Source organism: Ambystoma mexicanum, chromosome 1q (genome assembly GCF_040938575.1).
Source record: "Ambystoma mexicanum isolate Mex_15411 chromosome 1q, UKY_AmexF1_1, whole genome shotgun sequence".
In the NCBI taxonomy this organism is placed as follows: domain Eukaryota; kingdom Metazoa; phylum Chordata; class Amphibia; order Caudata; family Ambystomatidae; genus Ambystoma; species Ambystoma mexicanum.
This window is the reverse complement of record NC_090922.1, coordinates 1,121,325,829-1,121,344,731: the sequence shown is the minus strand read 5'-3', so window position 1 is coordinate 1,121,344,731 and position 18,903 is coordinate 1,121,325,829. Positions and strand designations below refer to the sequence as shown.

At 45.4% G+C, this 18,903-nt stretch overlaps 1 protein-coding gene across 1 annotated transcript in view; it reads right to left on the bottom strand.

The window, feature by feature from the left end:
- LOC138542778 (serine-rich adhesin for platelets-like) overlaps positions 1-18,903 on the bottom strand; it is a 385,335-nt gene that overhangs the window by 153,720 nt on the left and 212,712 nt on the right. The window contains exons 33-35 of the mRNA XM_069641863.1: positions 12,698-12,958; positions 8,255-8,512; positions 4,957-5,214 (exon numbers count right to left, since the gene is read on the bottom strand). Coding sequence (XP_069497964.1) covers positions 4,957-5,214; positions 8,255-8,512; positions 12,698-12,958 — 777 coding nt within the window. The remainder of the gene's footprint in view (positions 1-4,956; positions 5,215-8,254; positions 8,513-12,697; positions 12,959-18,903) is intronic.

Below are 18,903 nucleotides of genomic sequence, written 5' to 3'. Positions count from 1 at the left end.
TTCCTCCACACCGACTGGACACTCAGCATTGTCAACACAAGTATTGCCACCTCACACTTGGCCTATGACCTTCCCATAAAGGATTATGGGCAATCTACAATCAGGCCCCAGTATGGCTGGTATACTTATTGTATAGAGTCGAAGACAGGGACACGGTGCGGTTGGGGCATGTGCCTGTTCAGGCTGAGAAGGGGCACTAAGAAGGCTAAGTGGAGACAGTCATCGATTTCCTCTGCTTTTGACCGTTCTTTTCATGATGGAGAAGCTCCTCCTGTTTGAAGCGTATCCTTCGTGTGTCAGGGACTCGTACAGTCCCAGAAGCCCCTGCACTGATGTATGCTGCCTCAATCCCCTGCACTGAATTTTGCTGTATCAAAATATTTGAACAGGGCATGGAGTATTAAGAAGCACCAAACTGCCAACGTTGGAACGGTGATCTGGCATCTTAAAACTGTAGTCTTTATGAGCATGCATTCCTTAATATACAGAGCGTTATTCATATTGTTTTTGTATCCGTTTTGTTGGCTCTAATTGCCTAAAAAAGCTTAGATTTAATTAAAACAAAATAGTTCAGCTTACCATTTATTGACTACTATTTCTTGTGCACACTTTTTGCTGCTTTTTGTTCTTTCTAAATGCTAAAGCTTGGGGCAAGAGAATTACAGCAAACGTGATTAGGTTTCATTTCTGCAGTGTGCTGCCTTTCTCAATTAGGCTTGCGTGCTCTGTCACAAAATAACATTCCAAATAGAATAGGCACTGAGGGCTCCCCACCACCATCTTTCATGCCCTTGCCGACAGCCTGCACGCGGCACCCCCAATGCATATCACACATCACCTGTATTGTTACCATCTGATCAGTTAAGCCTGGATCATCTACTGGCATGGAGAACCGGCAGGCAAAGCTGACCCCCCACTAAGCCCCACACCAAGGCCGTCACCTGTCTGGCCTATTTTGAAACGAGGAAGAGTTGCAGGGAGATTGCAGGGTGTCAGTTCTGAGGGCTCCCACCCCACCAAAACACCTAAACACATACAACGAAAAGTTTGAAATTCTGGTAGTTAGAACTTTTCGTGGCGTGTGTTTTAGGTCTTTTGGTGGGGTCGGTAATTTTTATGCGGACATTTTATCCTAACCCTCTGATAAGGTAAACCCTGCCAGGCTGAAGCAATTCTATGGCTGCGTGGCCTCTTTAAAATGGCTGCTGCCATTTCCATTCCTTTGTGCCTGAATATGTCTGGCACTACTTGGGAATGACGCAGTTCCTGCCTGCACTGCGTCGATTGGTCACCTGGATCATCTTCTGGCCAATCATGGGGAGCCATCAGGCAAAGCCGGCTGCCCACTTGCAATCTGATCTCCTGTGCATTCTACAAGGCTCCCTCTCATCTCATCGCACCTTCCAGAAAGCCTGTCTTCGGGTTAGCGTTGCATCTATCTGCTGCTCACTCTCCTACTTGGTTCCCCTTTGCAGCCTCTGCACCAAGATATGCACCCTGCCAGTCTTGGGTTATCCGCCATGGCCGCTGCGGTCTGCCCTTGTCTCTTGGCGCCCTGGCTGTTCATCTCTACAAGGCACCGACACCAGCGGAACCGTTCTATGTACTCTTTATGCCCCCACGCTACTCTTAGCTAAGTTTCCGCTCTGCCTCCCGCCTAGCTGTGCTACTTATTTTCGACCTTGACATACGTTGAAGCACTTATCACTTGTCGTTATACTGTCCTTTCTGGCTTCAACATGACTCTGACTGACTTTTCTGTACTATCTTGGCGGCTCATGACACCTACCTCTTTATTGTTCTATCTGCGGAACATGTCTCTGCCTATCTCTAATGCTCTTCCTTGGTTTTATGAGACCCCCCTGTACTTTCATACTTGATGCAGCCCCTCACCTTAAGGCTGGCAGTCAAAATGTTGGCACCCTACCTATGTAGCTGCAAATGTAATGTAGCCGCCTACACAATAGGGCGAGGCTTTCCAAATGTGTTCACCTACTTCAATGTAATTTCGTATTCTTAGTTGTCTGCCTGCATGTCTGATGTTGCCCCTCATTCCATGAGGTGCGACTTTTCCAGTCTGCAGTCACTCATATCTGCTTGTCTTTTTTGCCTGCCTGATGTAGCCCCCATTCCAAGAGGTGGGGCTTTTCCAGTCGGCAGGCACTCATATCTGCTTGTCTTATTTGCCTGCCTGCATGTCTGATGTAGCCCCTCATTCCACGAAGTGCCGCTTTTCCAGTCTGCAGTCCCTCATATCTGCTTGTCTTATTTGCCTGCTTGCATGCCTGATGTAGCCACCCATTCCACAAGGTGAGGCTTTTCCAGTCTGCAGGCACTCATATCTGCATGTCTTATTTGCCTGCCTGCATGCCTGATGTAGCCCCATCCCAAGAGGTGAGGCTTTTCCAGTCTGCAGTCACTCATATCTGCTTGTCTTATTTGCCTGCCTGCATGTCTGATGTAGCCCCTCATTCCACGAGGTGCCGCTTTTCCAGTCTGCAGTCCCTCATATCTGCTTGTCTTATTTGCCTGCTTGCATGCCTGATGTAGCCACCCATTCCACAAGGTGAGGCTTTTCCAGTCTGCAGGCACACAAATCTGCTTGTCTTATTTGCATGCCTGATGTAGCCCCTCATTCCACGAGGTGAAGTTTTTCCAGTCTGCAGTCCCTCGTATCTGCTTGTCTTATTTGCCTGCCTGCATGCCTGATTTAGCCCCCCATTCCAAGAGGTGAGGCTTTTCCAGTCTGCAGGCACTCATATCTGCTTGTCTCAATTGAATTCTGGTTGTCCTTAATGCAGTTTATCTACCTACCTGTTCCTGCACTTAATTTTGTTTGCATTTTGTACCTCCCACCTTCTCCCCTCCTGCACTCCCCTTCCCCCCTCTCCTCTTCATGTCCCATCACTTGCACTTTCTAAATCGTTTCACGACCTAGTCAGAGCGTTTCTATTTGTTCTCACTCCTTCTACCCCCTCTCTGCACCACGGCTCGTCCCCCTGCCTCTTGCTTCATGCTATAGCACTGCCCGCTCTGAATGTTACAAGACCTTTTAAGAACATTTTGTTTTTGTTTTATACCTCTTCCTCATCTCTTCCCCCTCCTCCTTGTCTGATGCGCCTTAAAACACAATTCTGCTGTATAGTGTGCATTACAAATAACCTGTACATAAATAAATATAATAAACTGGGAAAAGCCTTTTAATTCCTCTTCAACATGACGTTCTGGTCTATAATTAAGCAATGTGACCCGAGTGGCAGGGGCATTACCGACTCAGGTAATGCCCCGGGGCCTATTCGCTCAGGCCTTAACCAATGGGCCCTGCTCAGTAATGCCCCCGCTGCGAGGGTTATATTGCTATTAGTACCCCGGCCCGCAATATATGCATGACCGGGGCACTAAAAGCATTTTTTTCTGTCCCGAAAAGCCGCTGCGTTTCGGGACAGAAAAAAAAAAACACCAAGAAAATGGCTGCCGGGAAAGGGAAAATGGGAGTCCGTTTTCCCTTTCCATGGTGGCCATCGAGAGCGGACGCGCTGGGAACACAAGTGTTCCCAGCGCGTCCGCTCCCGAAAACAAAAAAAGAAGCAGAAGGTAAGTGGGGTTGGGAGGGCGGGGAAGGCGGGAAAGAAAAAAAAAAAAACGTACCTGTGTCCCCGGCAGGGGACGATGGAAGCCGCCAGCTGTATGGAGGCGCAGAGTCTCGACACTGCCGGAGGCTGTCATCGTCCCCCACCAGTGACGCAGGAGCAAGAAGGTAAGTGGGGTGGGGTAGGGAGGAGAGAGGGAAGGAAAAAAAAAGAAAGAAAGAAATAAGCTTACCTGATTCCCCAGGGGGGGCGAAGGCAGCCTCTCAGCCTTGGGGAGGCTTGGAGCGGGGATGGCCCCGCTTCGAGTCTCCTCATTGGCTGAGGGGCTGCCACGCCCCCCACCGAGGACAAGGCGGCTGGAATCCCTGCCGAGAATCGAAGAATTCTCGGCCGGGTCAGGACCCGGCGAGAGCCAATCAGAATGCGTGTTGCATTCTGCTTGACTCTCGCCGGGTACTAATTATTAATATAGAAGTCTATTTTTAACATGTGCCATCAACATACATAATAATGAAGCGAGTAAACACATGTATATGTCACTTCTCTTTGGCTTTGGGAAGGACTGTTTGGAGGTGGTGACAGGAGCAGCAGGGAAGGAGTTGGCACAATGGCAAAGATTTCGTGTTTTCCTGAAAGACAGACACATTTGTTTCGTCCTCAGAGATACAAGAAGCTGTTTCCAGAGGTCCTGGATCCTGGCTTCTGTCTTTCCTAGATGATCTATGACGTAGTGCTGATGGACCAATAGCACGAGACTGGTGAACCACAGATCTCATGCAAGAGGTATCTAGGACACTTCTCTTGGAGATTAGTGTGGATTGGCTCCATCTGATTTATATGTTAGGTGATTCTTCTTTATGTGGCAACCATGGATAGGTCTGGCTGCTGGCTTTTGTGCTAGCTGCCACTTCTCAGGGAGGCCAGCCTCCAAGTAGCATAACATTTGTTACACTCGCCTCTTCTAGAAAATGTGGGGTCCCCCAATCGTATTTGGACAGTAGACAAAGAATGGGCCTAATGCTCTTCCCAGATCCCCCGTTCTCCTTTGCAGAGATGGACGAATCCCAAAACTGATATCAGCCCTAGACATCCTATAATTGGGGACCTCTGGGGTCACTGAATTTTTTAAATCTTTTTTGGTTTGTCCTTTGTTCTGTTGGTGCCAGAAATTTCCCCAATAAAATCAATCTTCAAAAACTGATAAAAGAAGATACCCTCATGTCCTAATTTTTCCACGTGGGCTGATAGTAGTTGCTGACCAGTTGTCCGCAAGAGACTGAACCCGCAAGCTTTTAATGAGAAATAGACACAAGGCTACATTTCCAGAAAACATAAAATGGACATTCATTGAACTCAAACATGTTACCTGATTCTATTTTCGTATTAACTGTTTCAACAACACCAAAGTCGGCATCATAAGCTGTCCAGGTCACGTTCAGCAGTTGCCCACAGGCAAGGTCAGCGACGGCGCAGGACAGGTCCGCCGAGTCACACGACTTCATTCCATTTGCTCCATTAACCAGCACCGAGTAGTTTGTCGCTCTGAACTGCTCATTCCACCAGAAGGACGCAGAGTTGTTGTTGCAGTCCAACGAAGAGTTTATTACCGAAGACTGGCATATTCCTAAACATATTGCAAACACAAGGTGAGAGGATGCTTCTGACTTGGAAACGATGCTTCCAATTTTGATGAGCTCGGAATATGGCATTGTACTTAGACAGAAGAAATATGTGTCATGAGACGACATTGATTAAATATCAGTAACTGTTGAAAGGTTAGAGTAAAAGTTGCCTCCCTAAAATATAGACCTCTCGCACTTACCAGCAAACCTGCAGCAGGTTTAGGACAAGGAGCATGAATCGGATTGGCGCAAAAGTGACATTTTAGAAGCCTTCAAAAAGACATTCTCAAAAGGTTCAAAACTAGCAGGTTCCATATTGGGTTTTTTCAAAATGAGTAGGCAATGGATCAGCTGTATAATAGGTGATAAAGCAAACAGCGCAGAAGTCAGTCGACCAGATACAAAGCTAGAAAGCTTAACATGCCCACCTAAAACCTCTGTTGAAAGCACAGGTGCCCACATTTGAGATCCACAGGCTGTAAAGGTATGCTGACTACTTGAATATGAGCTCTCTCAGTATGTAGTGAGCCTCATGGGTCATACGCCCACTACATAAGAACTGTATGCCAAGACCTATACACCTCCTCCGAACACCAGGCTTGCTTGTTTGCACAGTAACACTACTGAGAGTGTTGCAGATCCTTGGACCAGATTGCCACTCATAATACTTAATTTGGCACTTATATAGCGCTACGAACCCTCAGGTATCTGAGCGCTGCTTATTATTACCCACAGTGTCTGGTGCTCATTTATCGACCTCGGAAGGATGAAAGGCTGAGTTTGGCCCCGCCGGTATTCGAACCTGCATTAGCAGGCTCTGCACAGATGTCAACGCGGGTGCTCTACTCGCTGTGCCACTTGACCGACTCGTGGTAATTACCATTACGGCACTCGACAATCTTAGGGTCTATGGTAGTAAACTGCAGATATTCTGAAGCACCACATGGAGTATTTCAGAAAGTCTCAATGTAAACTGATCATAATTAATACAACAAAAACAATGTTATCCCAGTTTGGGGGATTTAGATGGTATGGTGCATTAGCTTATCAAATCGCCATTGTGCTTTATCTATGACCTATAGGGTTAGAAATGGCGATTCTGTGAACTATACAGCAATGGGGGTGAGACGGTGGCCACCTGAGATGCATACGCATTTTCAGAATATTTGAGGTGTCCCAAAATATGTTTGTCCCATGAGTTGATGCTATGTGCCAGCACATCCCTATAGCTAATGGATACAACCTGTTTTTCTTGATGGGGGTGTAGGAGGATTAAAATGTTAACTTCACCTTTCGGCTGGAGGGACTACTGGAGGAATTATGTGCAGGTATTTCTTTTCGTATGCATGATGTATCTACTGCACGCGATACTCCTGGGGAATGCAGTAAATACCCCTTGAGGCGTAATCGGGTGGGCAGTACAAACAGGCAGTGTTTGACATGCCTCCGGTTTCTGCTGTTTCTGACAGACACATAATGAGCTCCTATGAGCAGTGCATCAGTGGTTGGTATGACCTGCTCAATTCTGTAGGAGCTCTGTGAATAAAATGCTCATTTCAATTCATATGCAATGTGTGCTCCATCTGTTCACACATTTCATGAGCAGCTGGCCTTGCGGGCAGTCAAAACAACAAACAAAAAAGTAAGAAGCTAATTTTCCGACCTGACACTGACAAATTGCGATACCGACCATACATGCGTATGGTTGGTTTGGAAAGTTAAGTGAAGGGAGGAAAAACAAGGAAAAAGGATAAACTGGGAAAAGCAGGAAGGCGAACAAAAGGCAGAGAAGTGGGAGGAATAGGCAAAAGTGAGGAATGGAGGGGTGTTACTGCCATTAATAAAAAACGTTTTCAAAAGTCAATTCAATGGTCAATTTTGCTCTCTTCGAGAGAGTAGCAAAATAAACAGGTTGACAATCTGACATACCACCATGAGGCCATGTAGTCAAAGCCTCCATGTGTAAGATTGTCCTCTGTATATGAGCACACTAATTATAATAATGACCTCTTACATATAGTGCTTGCTAGCACATGTTTTGCCATTTTGCCATAACTGGCATATTACCGAATTTACTGGGACACAATTTATCAACCTCAGAAGGCAGAAGCTATGTCTTCCCTCCTGGGAAGCAAAACTGTGAGTGGCGGGTTACCCACTGATCTTGACCTGCTCGGCCCTTCGGTTACCTGAGTATCTATGAATACTGTGCTTTGAGAGCTGAGGGAGTCTTGTGAAAAAGTATGAAATGCATATATTTTTCCAGTGAGGGATTTTCATATCTGTTTAGGAACTAAGTTAGTATAATTTCCAACTAACTAGTAGTCATATGAGCAACATCATCATTCATCCACGAACAGCATGTCGATCATTGCAAAATCAGATCCCTGCATGCTGATTGGCTGCTGCTTGGGGCTGTTGCCTTACTATGGAAACCCACAACACATACGAAGGAGCAATGAAGGCTAATAAGATTGAACCAGGCCCCCTTACAAGACTATCAAAAATATGCAGAAGATTTCTACCACAGTTGACAAGCTCGTCAATATCCAAAGAAATCGAAGGAAACTGAAGGAAAAGGACAGGACTTAAGTCTATATGGCTCACTCGATCATAGTGTGATTAAAAAAGAGGACAATTTCATCACGGTTACAACGTTGAAACTCAATACATAGAACGTTAAACAGATAAGAAGCAAGGGCCATTCTTATTCAGTTCCGATTGTCGGATCACTGGAGGCCACCCTTTGTTTTGAAAATGGCAAAAAACTTGAAGAACTAATTGGTGCACTCGAAAGCATCAGTTTAATACGCATATCAGTTGTGGAGCATTGTAGAATCTCTATCCAGTTTTTCAACACTATCCGAGGAGGCCAAATACATTAGTTAAAACATGCTTTTTAGATCTCGAGAGTCACAAAATTCCATATTGTCAGATTGCCAGAACACTCCTGACCCAGTTTGACTCAATAATTATTCCTGGGATGGGCTAAACCTAGTATTTAGTACAGAAGAAAGGTGAGCAGCATTAAGGAGGCCTTACCTGTCTGAACAGAAACAGCCTGGCTGTGGGGGCTGCTGCAGTTGTTGCTTTGCTCTACCACCGTGACATTGAAAACTGTTTCACAGTCAAGGAACGGGAGGGTGCAGGAGGTATCTGAGCTGTTGCATGAATACTGTATGCCATTGCTGCCCTCTGCAATCACTGTGTACAATGCCACTCTGCCGCTGGCCTCCCAGGTAACAGACAAGGTGTTGGTAAGGTCTACAAAGGGGATCACGTTCTCTGGAGGACATGGTGCTGTGGAGAGAAGATGGATAAGAAATGGCCATGATCGGCTGCAGAGAACAGGAGAGGCTTATTCCCAAAATGCAGTTTACTCAAACATATCAGTGCATCAGTGGTGATGAACACACAACCTCAGCCTTGTGGGCTACAACAGGCTGGGCTGGTGATTCCGGCCATTCAAACAGAACAATAAAGTCGTTTTAATTCAAAATGGCAACAATTAGTTTCATTATCAAAAATGTTGCCCCAAACAAAGTGACCATCTTTCCCCTCCCACTATAACACACCGTCTTTTATTTTATGTATTTATTAGCGCTTTCTAACATGCTAGAATGCAATCAGCGTTGCTTCAAGGCATTTCCAAGTGAGAATCAGGGACCTTCACAGCCAAACCCAGAAGCTGCATTTCAGATCTTGGCAAAGGGAGAGGGAGAGACAGCAGAGGGAGTGAGTGAGGACATTCAGGTCAAAGCCTGAAGTCTACACTCTAATCCTAGCTCGGGGCAGGAGGACGTTTAATCATCACCATCCTTCGACCTCACCGAAAATCCATTCCCCCTTTTCCCTTTGAAAACTGTTAATGGGATCTGTGACTGACCACCTGTGTCTTGCCGCATAACAGAGGTGCCAGGGCCTTGCTGCAAAGCCAGAAAACGATGCATGGAGATGTTTGAGCCAACACTTGCGCATCACTGGGAAGTTCTCTGGGGAGTAAATCATTCCATCATTTCTAACACAAGATGAACAACCAGACACAAACCACCCACAAAGGGTCCAGCCCGAGCTGCCACGTCGCGGCCACTCTGCGCAGGAACATAAGCAACCTTCCGTCAGCATCAGCTGGGCCATGCTGACAGTGAACTGATGCTCACTGACCAAGACACTTCTATCAGCGCTACCACGGTGCTGGCACTAATGGCGCACACAAGTGATCTCCCCATTCTGTCATACAGAGTCAGGGAGTACACAGCTGGCCTGTAGGTGGAGGAAAGGCATGCATGCTGCACAGGTCTTGACTATGGGAATGCCATATATGCAGGCTCCAGATAGTGAAGAACAGTGCAGCCCGCCTGCTGAGAGGGGTTTCCCACGCTGAACACACAATGCTCACCCGGCAGAAACAGCACTGGTTACCTGTGATCTTCAGTGTCAGAATCATTGCACCTGTGAAGGCCCTTGCTAGACTGACCCCTTCCCTTGAGTAAAAATAGTTTCTGGGCCCCCCCCCAACAAGCTATAACGTCTTATATTTTCTGTTAAAAGCAGTCACTGTAATCCCTTGTTGAAGAGCATCGTCTACCTCCTCCCCCGGACATCCTTTTGGTTCCCCTGGGGGAGCCAGCCCTGCAGTTTGAAGACCATAATCTTGGACCCTCCTGGGATGCCGGGATGATTGACTGCCAAGCTCACCGCTGGGGAGTACCACTTGTCCCCACTAGATACCATTAAATACTCCCATTGCACATTTCCCTTTCCACTACGAGAACTACTGTCTTCTGGATGTGGCTTTGCCTTTTTGGATTTTTACGCAACCCTTGCCTTTTTTATTAAATACACGGATGTATGCTAAAGCCCCCTAAGGTTGTTGGGTTGCTATACCTAAAATTCATCTGATCAATTGCTTGATTGATTGATGGGATACCCTTAAGGTCTTCTCAACTGAAGGCAAAATGGGCAGTCATTGAGATAAGTCTCAATGCTTAGTGTCACTGATGATGCCAGTGGGCAGATAGCGCGCTCAATAGTTGGGAGTCCTTCAGCAGCAAACTCTGACCCATCTTTGAATTTGGTGCTTGTTTTGGGGAAGTGGATCATATTTGGGTTGAGTGAAGGAGGGTCACAATATAGAGTTTTCCTTTTTGTGGTGCTTTTTCGTGGATACATTTGGGGTAGAGGCAGAGGATTTTGAAGGTTGCTCAGGCTAGCACATGGATTTAGTAAAGTGCTCTTGGGTTGGTTGTAATCTGAATCTTTTCAACTAGCGGAACGGCTGCTGTATTTTCAAGATGTGATTTGGGATTTCATTCGGTGGAGTCAAAGTGAGTTTGTGCCATCTAGTCCCACCATCCAAACATTTTGATTGTGGAAATTGAAATTCAGGCTCTCATAGGATGGTAGTAGAATTGGTGTGAAGGGGAGTGTTAAGGGCTGCTACTTTCTTTGGAAGCAATGATCAGGAGTTCTCCCAGAATTTGAAGACGCTTTTGGCAATCAATGCTTCAAGTCAGGGCAGGCAAGTTTAAAGAGCGTGGTATTGGTTATGATTGCTGGGGGGTCATATCTTAGCGCTGCATGCATATGACGTGGTAGTGGAGGTCATGGTCGCCGATGACCTTGATGATGATTTAGAGGTGGGTGAAGAACAGGATAAGGGGCAAGGATGATTCCATTGGAAATTCAGATGACCCGTTGAGTGTCTGATCAGATGTGCATCAGGCGTGGTTCGCCTGGAAGTAGGGAGATGGAGGGGGGTGGGGTGTGTAACGCTGGCTATTTCCAATTATCTGGTAGGGTTTCTGCATGAGGGCAGCTCTGAGGACAAAGCACGTAGCTCATTAAACCTTATCCTTCGTGCTATTGGGGAGGGTTCTGTGTATCTCACCAGAACCATACTCTTTGCCCCCCACAATAGATGTGGCCAAAAGTATTCAACAATGCCATGACTTTGAAAGATTATTATCATGTTTCTTCACGTGCCTATGTTGGGGCCACTTTTGTTTGAGTGTGATGGTGTTGCAATTTACACATAAAAAAGGCACTCCCTTTACGTATATCCATCTGCTAGGATATTTGGACACCACGATTAAGTGCTGTGTGGTTAAAGAAGACTCTTCATGTGCTCCTGTGAAGACATATTCACTCTATGCCTAAAGAATACTTTACTTTGGTCACATTCAACTCACCCTAACTGAGGCAGTTTACAGCAAACCTCTCATTTGGACAACCGCACAATGAGAGTTTTCTCAACATTGGCATCAGCAGATCCTATCAAAATAACTTGCGGTGTACCCCAAGGTTCTTGCGTCTTGCCAACTCTATACAATATCTTTACCAAGCCCCTATTTGACAAATTGGACAGACTGGGTGTCACCTACCCAAATTACGCAGATGACACCCAGATCCTCATTCCCCTTTCGGGCAATTTTGACACGGATACGGCCTTGGTAAACAAAATACATCTCATCATTCAGGCATGAATGGCCACACATGGACTATGCCTGAATGATGATAAAACTGAAATCCTACTCTTCGGATCCACTGCCTACTTAAAAAAACGTAGCCCCGACTACACAGCTTTTAACATTGATGGCAATATAATCATAGTTTCCAAAACAGTAAAAACACTAGGTTTTCACCGTGACTCAGCCTTAACACTAAAGAAACAAGTTAACTCACTAGTATCCTCCACAGCCTACACATGTAAGCTTATTAGGGCAAGCAGAGCTTTCCTCACCTAAGCCAGCTGTATCATCATTGCCAATGCCCTAATACTCTCCAAACTTGACTATTGCAATGCTCTGTATTTGGGAGCCAACAAATACATCATTGACAAAATTCAAACATTACAAAATAACGCCCTTAGAACTGCCCTCAATTTACCTTCTAAAGATCACATTTCTAACACTAGAAGAAAACACAAATGACTCAAAATCAGTGACAGAATCTCACTTAAGACAGCATCACTCACCTTCAAATGTCTTATTAATGCAGCCCCCCTTACCTGGTAGCAAGAATTGTGAGAAAAATTTCCACTCGCCCCACCAGAACCGCCAACTCGTACTGCCTTCAGATACCCAAATTTAGACTAAAAAAAAACAGGCGGCAGTAGCTTCCCAGTTAAGGCGGCCCAATACTGGAATGCCCTCCCACTCGACATCAGAACAGACCAGTCCTACTACAGCTTTAGACGGAATAGACTCAAATGGCTACATTCCAATGACCCCCAAGATTAACCATGGAACAATCCATACCTACTAACCTGACTGTACATATGTATATTCTTTAACTGATTTATCGTGATCTCAAGTATATGCTTATATTAGACATTGCCATGTAACCGATGTAATGTATACGTTTATACTGTGCCTTGTAACTAAGTTTTAAGCAATCTTGTTTTCCTGTTCTCTGTAGCGCCCTGTTACCTTTGGCTTTGGCGTGCCATATAAAATTAATAAACAAACAAACATACAACAGTACCTGTTGCTATTTGCACTGATGCACTTGGCAACGCTTGGCAACCAGGGTATTCTGCGGTGACGGCCACATCATACACTGTTCCACACAGGAGACCAGCAATGTCACAGGCGGCACCCGTCGTGTTGCAGGAAGCTGTGTGGCCATCTCTCTCTGTCGCCATCACTGTGAAAGACTCAGCTCCTTCTGTCAAGCCCCAGTGCAATGATGCAGTGTTGGTCGCACAGTCCAGACCATAGGCGGGGGCTGCAGGAATGCAGGGGGCTGCAAGCACACATAGAAATGTTATGCAGGCCCAAGATCTGTTCCCCATGATGTAGTTTCAGTGAAATTGTGAGAAACGTAACTTCAGCAAATCGGAATACTGAGGCCAACAAGGACGCCACTGCTTCGGGGAGAAACGCGCACAGCATGGCCGTCGATATCAGCACCAAGTAAACAGGTGAAACAATAATACACACATTCCAAGAAAAGGAGAGCATTGCTATTTTACAGAAAACTTACTTTAGAATAGTGTAGTTTTATTGGAGCAAGAAAACAGTTGTTTCGATGGAACAAATACACTGTAGCTGTGCTATAAAGTCACTTTGGTCACATTGAGTGGCTAGGCATCAGTACAATGGCAAAGAAGAAAAACATGGAAAGTGCAGGTCCATAGACATCTAAGACTGACGCCATGAGCAGATGATACTTAGACGAGAGGCAGGCCGGGCCGCCTACCTTCTCATATTTGGAATTCCAGTGGAGGGGTACGAAAGGTTTGTTTCTCGGCCCCCTATAGTGCAATGCATAAATACACACAAGAAGACATCCTGATTGGTCAAAATGCATGAGATGAGGCCCTGATCCACCTTTCTATGCTGAAAACAACTCAAAGATCACAAGAAGGTTCCAATCACCTCCACTCCTGGAAAAAAGGCTGGCACTACCAGTCACTAAGACTGACACCTACACCCTTCGATAGAGAAGGGACCCATAGCATAACCATTGTTCCCCAAACCACTGTGGTGAACATGGGCACGCACCTCCACCATGTTAGAAAAAGTGAGCATGGTACTCCCCTTCCATTACCACATGCGCAGGACTGAGCATGGTATTACCCCTTTTCCACCACACACACAGACCTGCACATGGTTCCCTCCTGACCACCATATACACAAAACTGACCATGACATGTCCCCTATTTCACCACATACAGAAAACTGACAATGGTTCTAACCTTCCTGTACCTCATGCACAGAACCGGTTATGGTACTCCCCTTCCATTACCACATACGCAGGACTGACCGGGTACTACCCCTATGCCACCACATACACAGACTTTAACGGTTTCATGAAAATTGCAGCGGTTGTTTCACCATGATGTTTTGGCAATTTCTTTTAATGGCCCCCCCAACCAGAAATTGCAGTGATCCAAACACGGTAACAGACTGAACATAGTTCCACGCGTCCTCCCCCACATACACAGGACTGATCATGTTCTAAACCTCTTCTTTCAAATAAACAAAACTGACAATCGTTCTTCCCTTCCTTCACCACATACACAAACAGACCACGGTCCCACCCCTCTTCCACCACTCACATAGAACTGACCATGGTCCTACCCTAGTGTCCACCTCATACACAGAACTGACCATGGTCCTCTCCGCTCCTCCACCACATACACAGATGGCTTGTCGAGACCTATGAAATGTGCCATGCACTGGCTCGGGGCACATGTCAATTAATTGCTGTTGCTACAGTAGCAAACTGCAATATTGCCCTTTTAAAGAGCAAGATCACACAAAACAGGCCCCAGTGAGAACATCAACAGAGACATGCAACTGATCAGGTGCCGCTCCCCTTTGGACGGTCCCCAAAAAGTTGCTTCCTCACAAATTGTATGTTGCACGATTGCACAAGGTTTTCTGAAGACACTCTCTGCAGAATCCTACAAGGGAATACAGGTGACCTACGAAGCAGCTGGGAGGTGGGCTGAAGGCCTTGAACCATAATTTCTCCTCTCCAAAATGAGGATATCTTTGCTTTAACTTCGCATTAGTGCCAGGGCTGCTTTTTAATAGCATGTCTGTTCCACACAAACACAAATCATATATGTTCATTCACACAGCTTCGGGATTTAGATGTCAGGCGAAAATGGCAATACCATATGTCGCTCCATTAGTGTCCAAGAGACATCTGGACCACATGTTTCCTCTCCCCAAAACTGGGAACCTCACATGTTAGAAGAGGGGGGTGACGTGGGGAAACCCAGGTGCACGAACATCCTTAGCAAATTCTATATATAGGATTGACAACCCCCGAAGTGACGATACATAAAACAACATCACAGAGAATGAAATCAGTCCTTGATACTCTAGTGCATCCTGGGAAGTTACATTAAAAGAACTGGCCAAGACATATTGTGATATGCATATGAATGCCCCCAATCAATGTTATGTATGGAGCAAGACTCCCTTGTGTGACTGTGCCAGGAATTAATATGGCAATTCTAATAGGGACCTGATAATAGGTCTTGCAACCACCTGCTTCCCTTTGGATCCTGAGGTCATGAAACTAATCTTCTCACATGGTCTCCTAACTAAGACTCCTCATTCTTATATACCATCACCCCGGTTCAATGCATTTTGTTCTGCTCCTATATGTTCTTTCTCCGACTGAGCTTTCCGTGGCACTAGGTAATGCCCACTATGTAGCAGAAAACATTCTTTGCACATAGTTGACCTGATATAATTTTCTATTTTTGCCCAAAACATGGTTCACATTGCATTCTGGCCTGCTTGGCCCAGATTGTACCTCCAGGGTTCACTACGCTCCATGTGGACCAGAAGGGACAGATTGGATGCGTTTCTAAATCTCATCTTCGTGTCTGCCACGTCATTCCTCCTACTGATTCAGCAGCCTTTATTCCAAGTGTAGAGACCATCCCAATCTGACTCCTCATTTGCTGAAGACTTTACCATTATAGTAAATGAAGTGTGGTTGGCGCATGCCAAACTTATCATTCTTGGAGACTTCAATCTGTGGTGGGATAAACCCAGCACTCCATTATGAATTAGACATGCGCGGTTCAAACCAAATACAAGGCACTCCAACCCACACCTAGAACATTATCGTTGACATCATTTTCACTTGTAAGCATTCTTTAAGATCTTCTCCTCCCCAACCTATGATTTGGGCAGATACTTTTCTTGCACCTTTTGTCATAAGTGTTTCAGCCCCTCAGGCCATTACTAAACCTTCCTTTCTGCCCTTACACATAGTAGAAGTAATTATGTTTTTTCTAATGAGGAAACTTCAAACACCTGACTCTATGGTCCCTGTTAATCCCTTCTAAACTACCTTCAGGCCCTTGGTTTTGCGAATCACTGAAACAATTGCAAAAGACTATACACTATTTCAAACAAAATTGCTGTTGTGAGTATCATAGAAATAAAAAAGGAGGCCGTACTTACCAAAGTAGATGACTACAGGATTAGGATATCTGCAGCTACCAACACTCAAAACTAACTGTTTAAAATTGTTACAAAATCTTTCAATATCTGCCCCTACATCAATATCCTCTAGCCATTGCTATCTCTGGTCAACAGCCACATTATTCATTGTCAATAAAGTACAACAGATCTCTGACACTGTCGCTACCCACCCAGTGCACACCAACTCATCGAACCATTTTACTGGGGATATAGGCAGGCCTAAAAATAACTTCCTGGACACCAATTCCAACACTCACTATTGAGGATACTTCACAGCTACTGGAGCGTCTTAAATCCGGTGTGCCCTCAGAGTCTAATCCAGCATTTTGCCTCCGGATTCTCACTGAAGCCGTAGCTGCCCAGTTTACCTTACTTCTTAACTCGTCTTTTGTTACAGGAGTAGTTCCGACCCCTTTGAATGCAGCTACTTTGATACCACTGCTGAATAAACATTTGTTGAATCCTCTTATACTATCCAATTATAGGGCATTTTCTCTGCTTCCATCACTCGCCAAAGTGATGGAATTCACAGTCACCCCTTGTTCTCAGGCCTTTCTTGAATCTACTGCTTCTCTGGATCGTTTTCAGGCTGGTTTTCATCTCTTCTGGGGAGCGGCGTTGGAGTCGGCACCTGTCTCCACTTCTAATGATCTTTGCCTTGTTTCTGAGGCTGACAGTGCCTCAGCTGTGATATTATTAGAGCTGTCAGCTGCTTTATTCAATGTCAACCATTCTATATTTCAGTGACAGAATGATATAGGAATATGGGGTGTATCCTTTGTCTGGTTCAGTTTCTGGAGTGCTGACCACAATCTATACCAATGACCTCCTCGTCTCTTCTCCTGTCCCTCTCCCTCAGCAGGTTCCATAGTGCTCTGTCCTGTCACCAATCTTCTTCAATGTCTACTTTTGACTCTGCTCATTCACAACTATGGCCTGAGATTTTATTCCTACACAGACGATAGCCCGATTAAAGGCTCAGCTGGACCAGGAATCATCAAACTAACCTTTCCTGCTGACTTCGAGCTGTGGATACGTGGATGTGATACACAGGCTCAAGCTGAAACGGAACGTGAGCAAGACAGAGTTAATGGTGACAGAAGGTAGAGTTGGCCTCTGGGGTCTGGTTCTATCTGATATTTCCGCTTTTAGAAGGTCGCACATCAAAAAGCCCAATCTATTTCGGCCATTTTTGTGCAGCCTCCAAAATGGAAATATGTCACTACGGTGGGGCATTTCACCCCCAACTCCATCCCAGTTAACCAGCCCACACCCCCTCACACGCATGCAGATTTTCCTAGAACCCGTGTGCATCGAGGGCATGACAGTTCAATTTAGAAAGACCACTCTCCGAGCATTCTTTCTAAATTGGTCATTTCAGAAATCGATTTTTCCAAATCGATTTCTTCTCTTAGTACCCTGAGGGCACACGAAATGAAATCGATTTTTCCAAATCGATTTCTTCTCTTAGTACCCTGGGGGCACACGATACTGGCTATATAAGTGGAATCCTGAACCTAGTCCTGTGGTCATTATGGACAATCTGTTCTTTCGGTTCAATGCAGATCTCTTTTTGCGACTACAGTCGGCCACTGTGTTCAGCAGCTGCTTTCATGCTTTCAAAATACTGCAGAAAGTTCTTCCCCAACTACTTTCTTTTCTTCGAGCTGCTGCAGTGTCTGCTTCCGCCTCTGAATGGTTGGATTATGTCACCTGACTCTATTTAGAATTGCCAAAATTCCTTGTATGTCACCTGCAGATAATTCAGACTGTAGCTACGCGCTTGGAAAATGGGACTTGTTGTCATACCTCCTCTAGGCTATTGCCAGCCAAGTTACACTTGCTACCTATTTGTGAACTAATTAAATTCAGCACTCAATGTACTATCTATAGAGCCATTCATTGAATTGGCCCTTCTGTTCTCAGTGACACATTTGAGCTGAATACTCCCTCTCGTCTTCTGCGCTCCTCTGAGTGGCTACCTAAGGTACCTCGCTTCCGTAAAGCCTGATTCGGGGGCCGCTCTATATCAGGCTTTAACTAGCCCTTTGTTGTGAGATGGACTTCCCCATTCTGTTCACAGTCTGAACCATTTCCTGGCATTCACACACGCTTTGAAAGCTCATCTCTTTGCAAGTCAGGGTAATCTTCTTTAGGGCTTTGTATTCCAACTAGAGCCATGATGTGGGTAAATGACTGCACTTAGGAAAATCCTCATTCATTACCCATTACCCTTTTTTCAAAAAGCATCCACTGTGCGCATAATCACTTCTACAGACATGCACGTTTGGCAGATGACGCGTAGAGAGAACACGCTTTGCTCAGGATCCCACCATTTAATTAAGCTCCGAAGTTGGATTTGGGAACGTTAACAATGCACGCCTTTTAACACATCTCTTCTAAGCTCTGGTTGGTTAAAATATATAATAAACCAACCTAGAAAATACATCACTCCTTATAGAATTATGTTAAACAAAAAGAGCATGATTATGTGTAATAAGAAGAAAATGCAGGTTTGAAAAGCGGTGACTCAGTTCAATTGAAAATGTCTAAAATGAAGCCACAGATTGCCGTCAGCATCTGGAGCAGTGTCGCGGTTTTCAGATGCAAAAATCCCCCAGAAGTTCTTATCATCCAAACATGAATGCTCAATAAGGGAGACTTGCTGCCATGGTTACCACTGATTCACCTCTACCCATTTTTTTGTGCATGATGTGTTAAAAGGGTATTTAG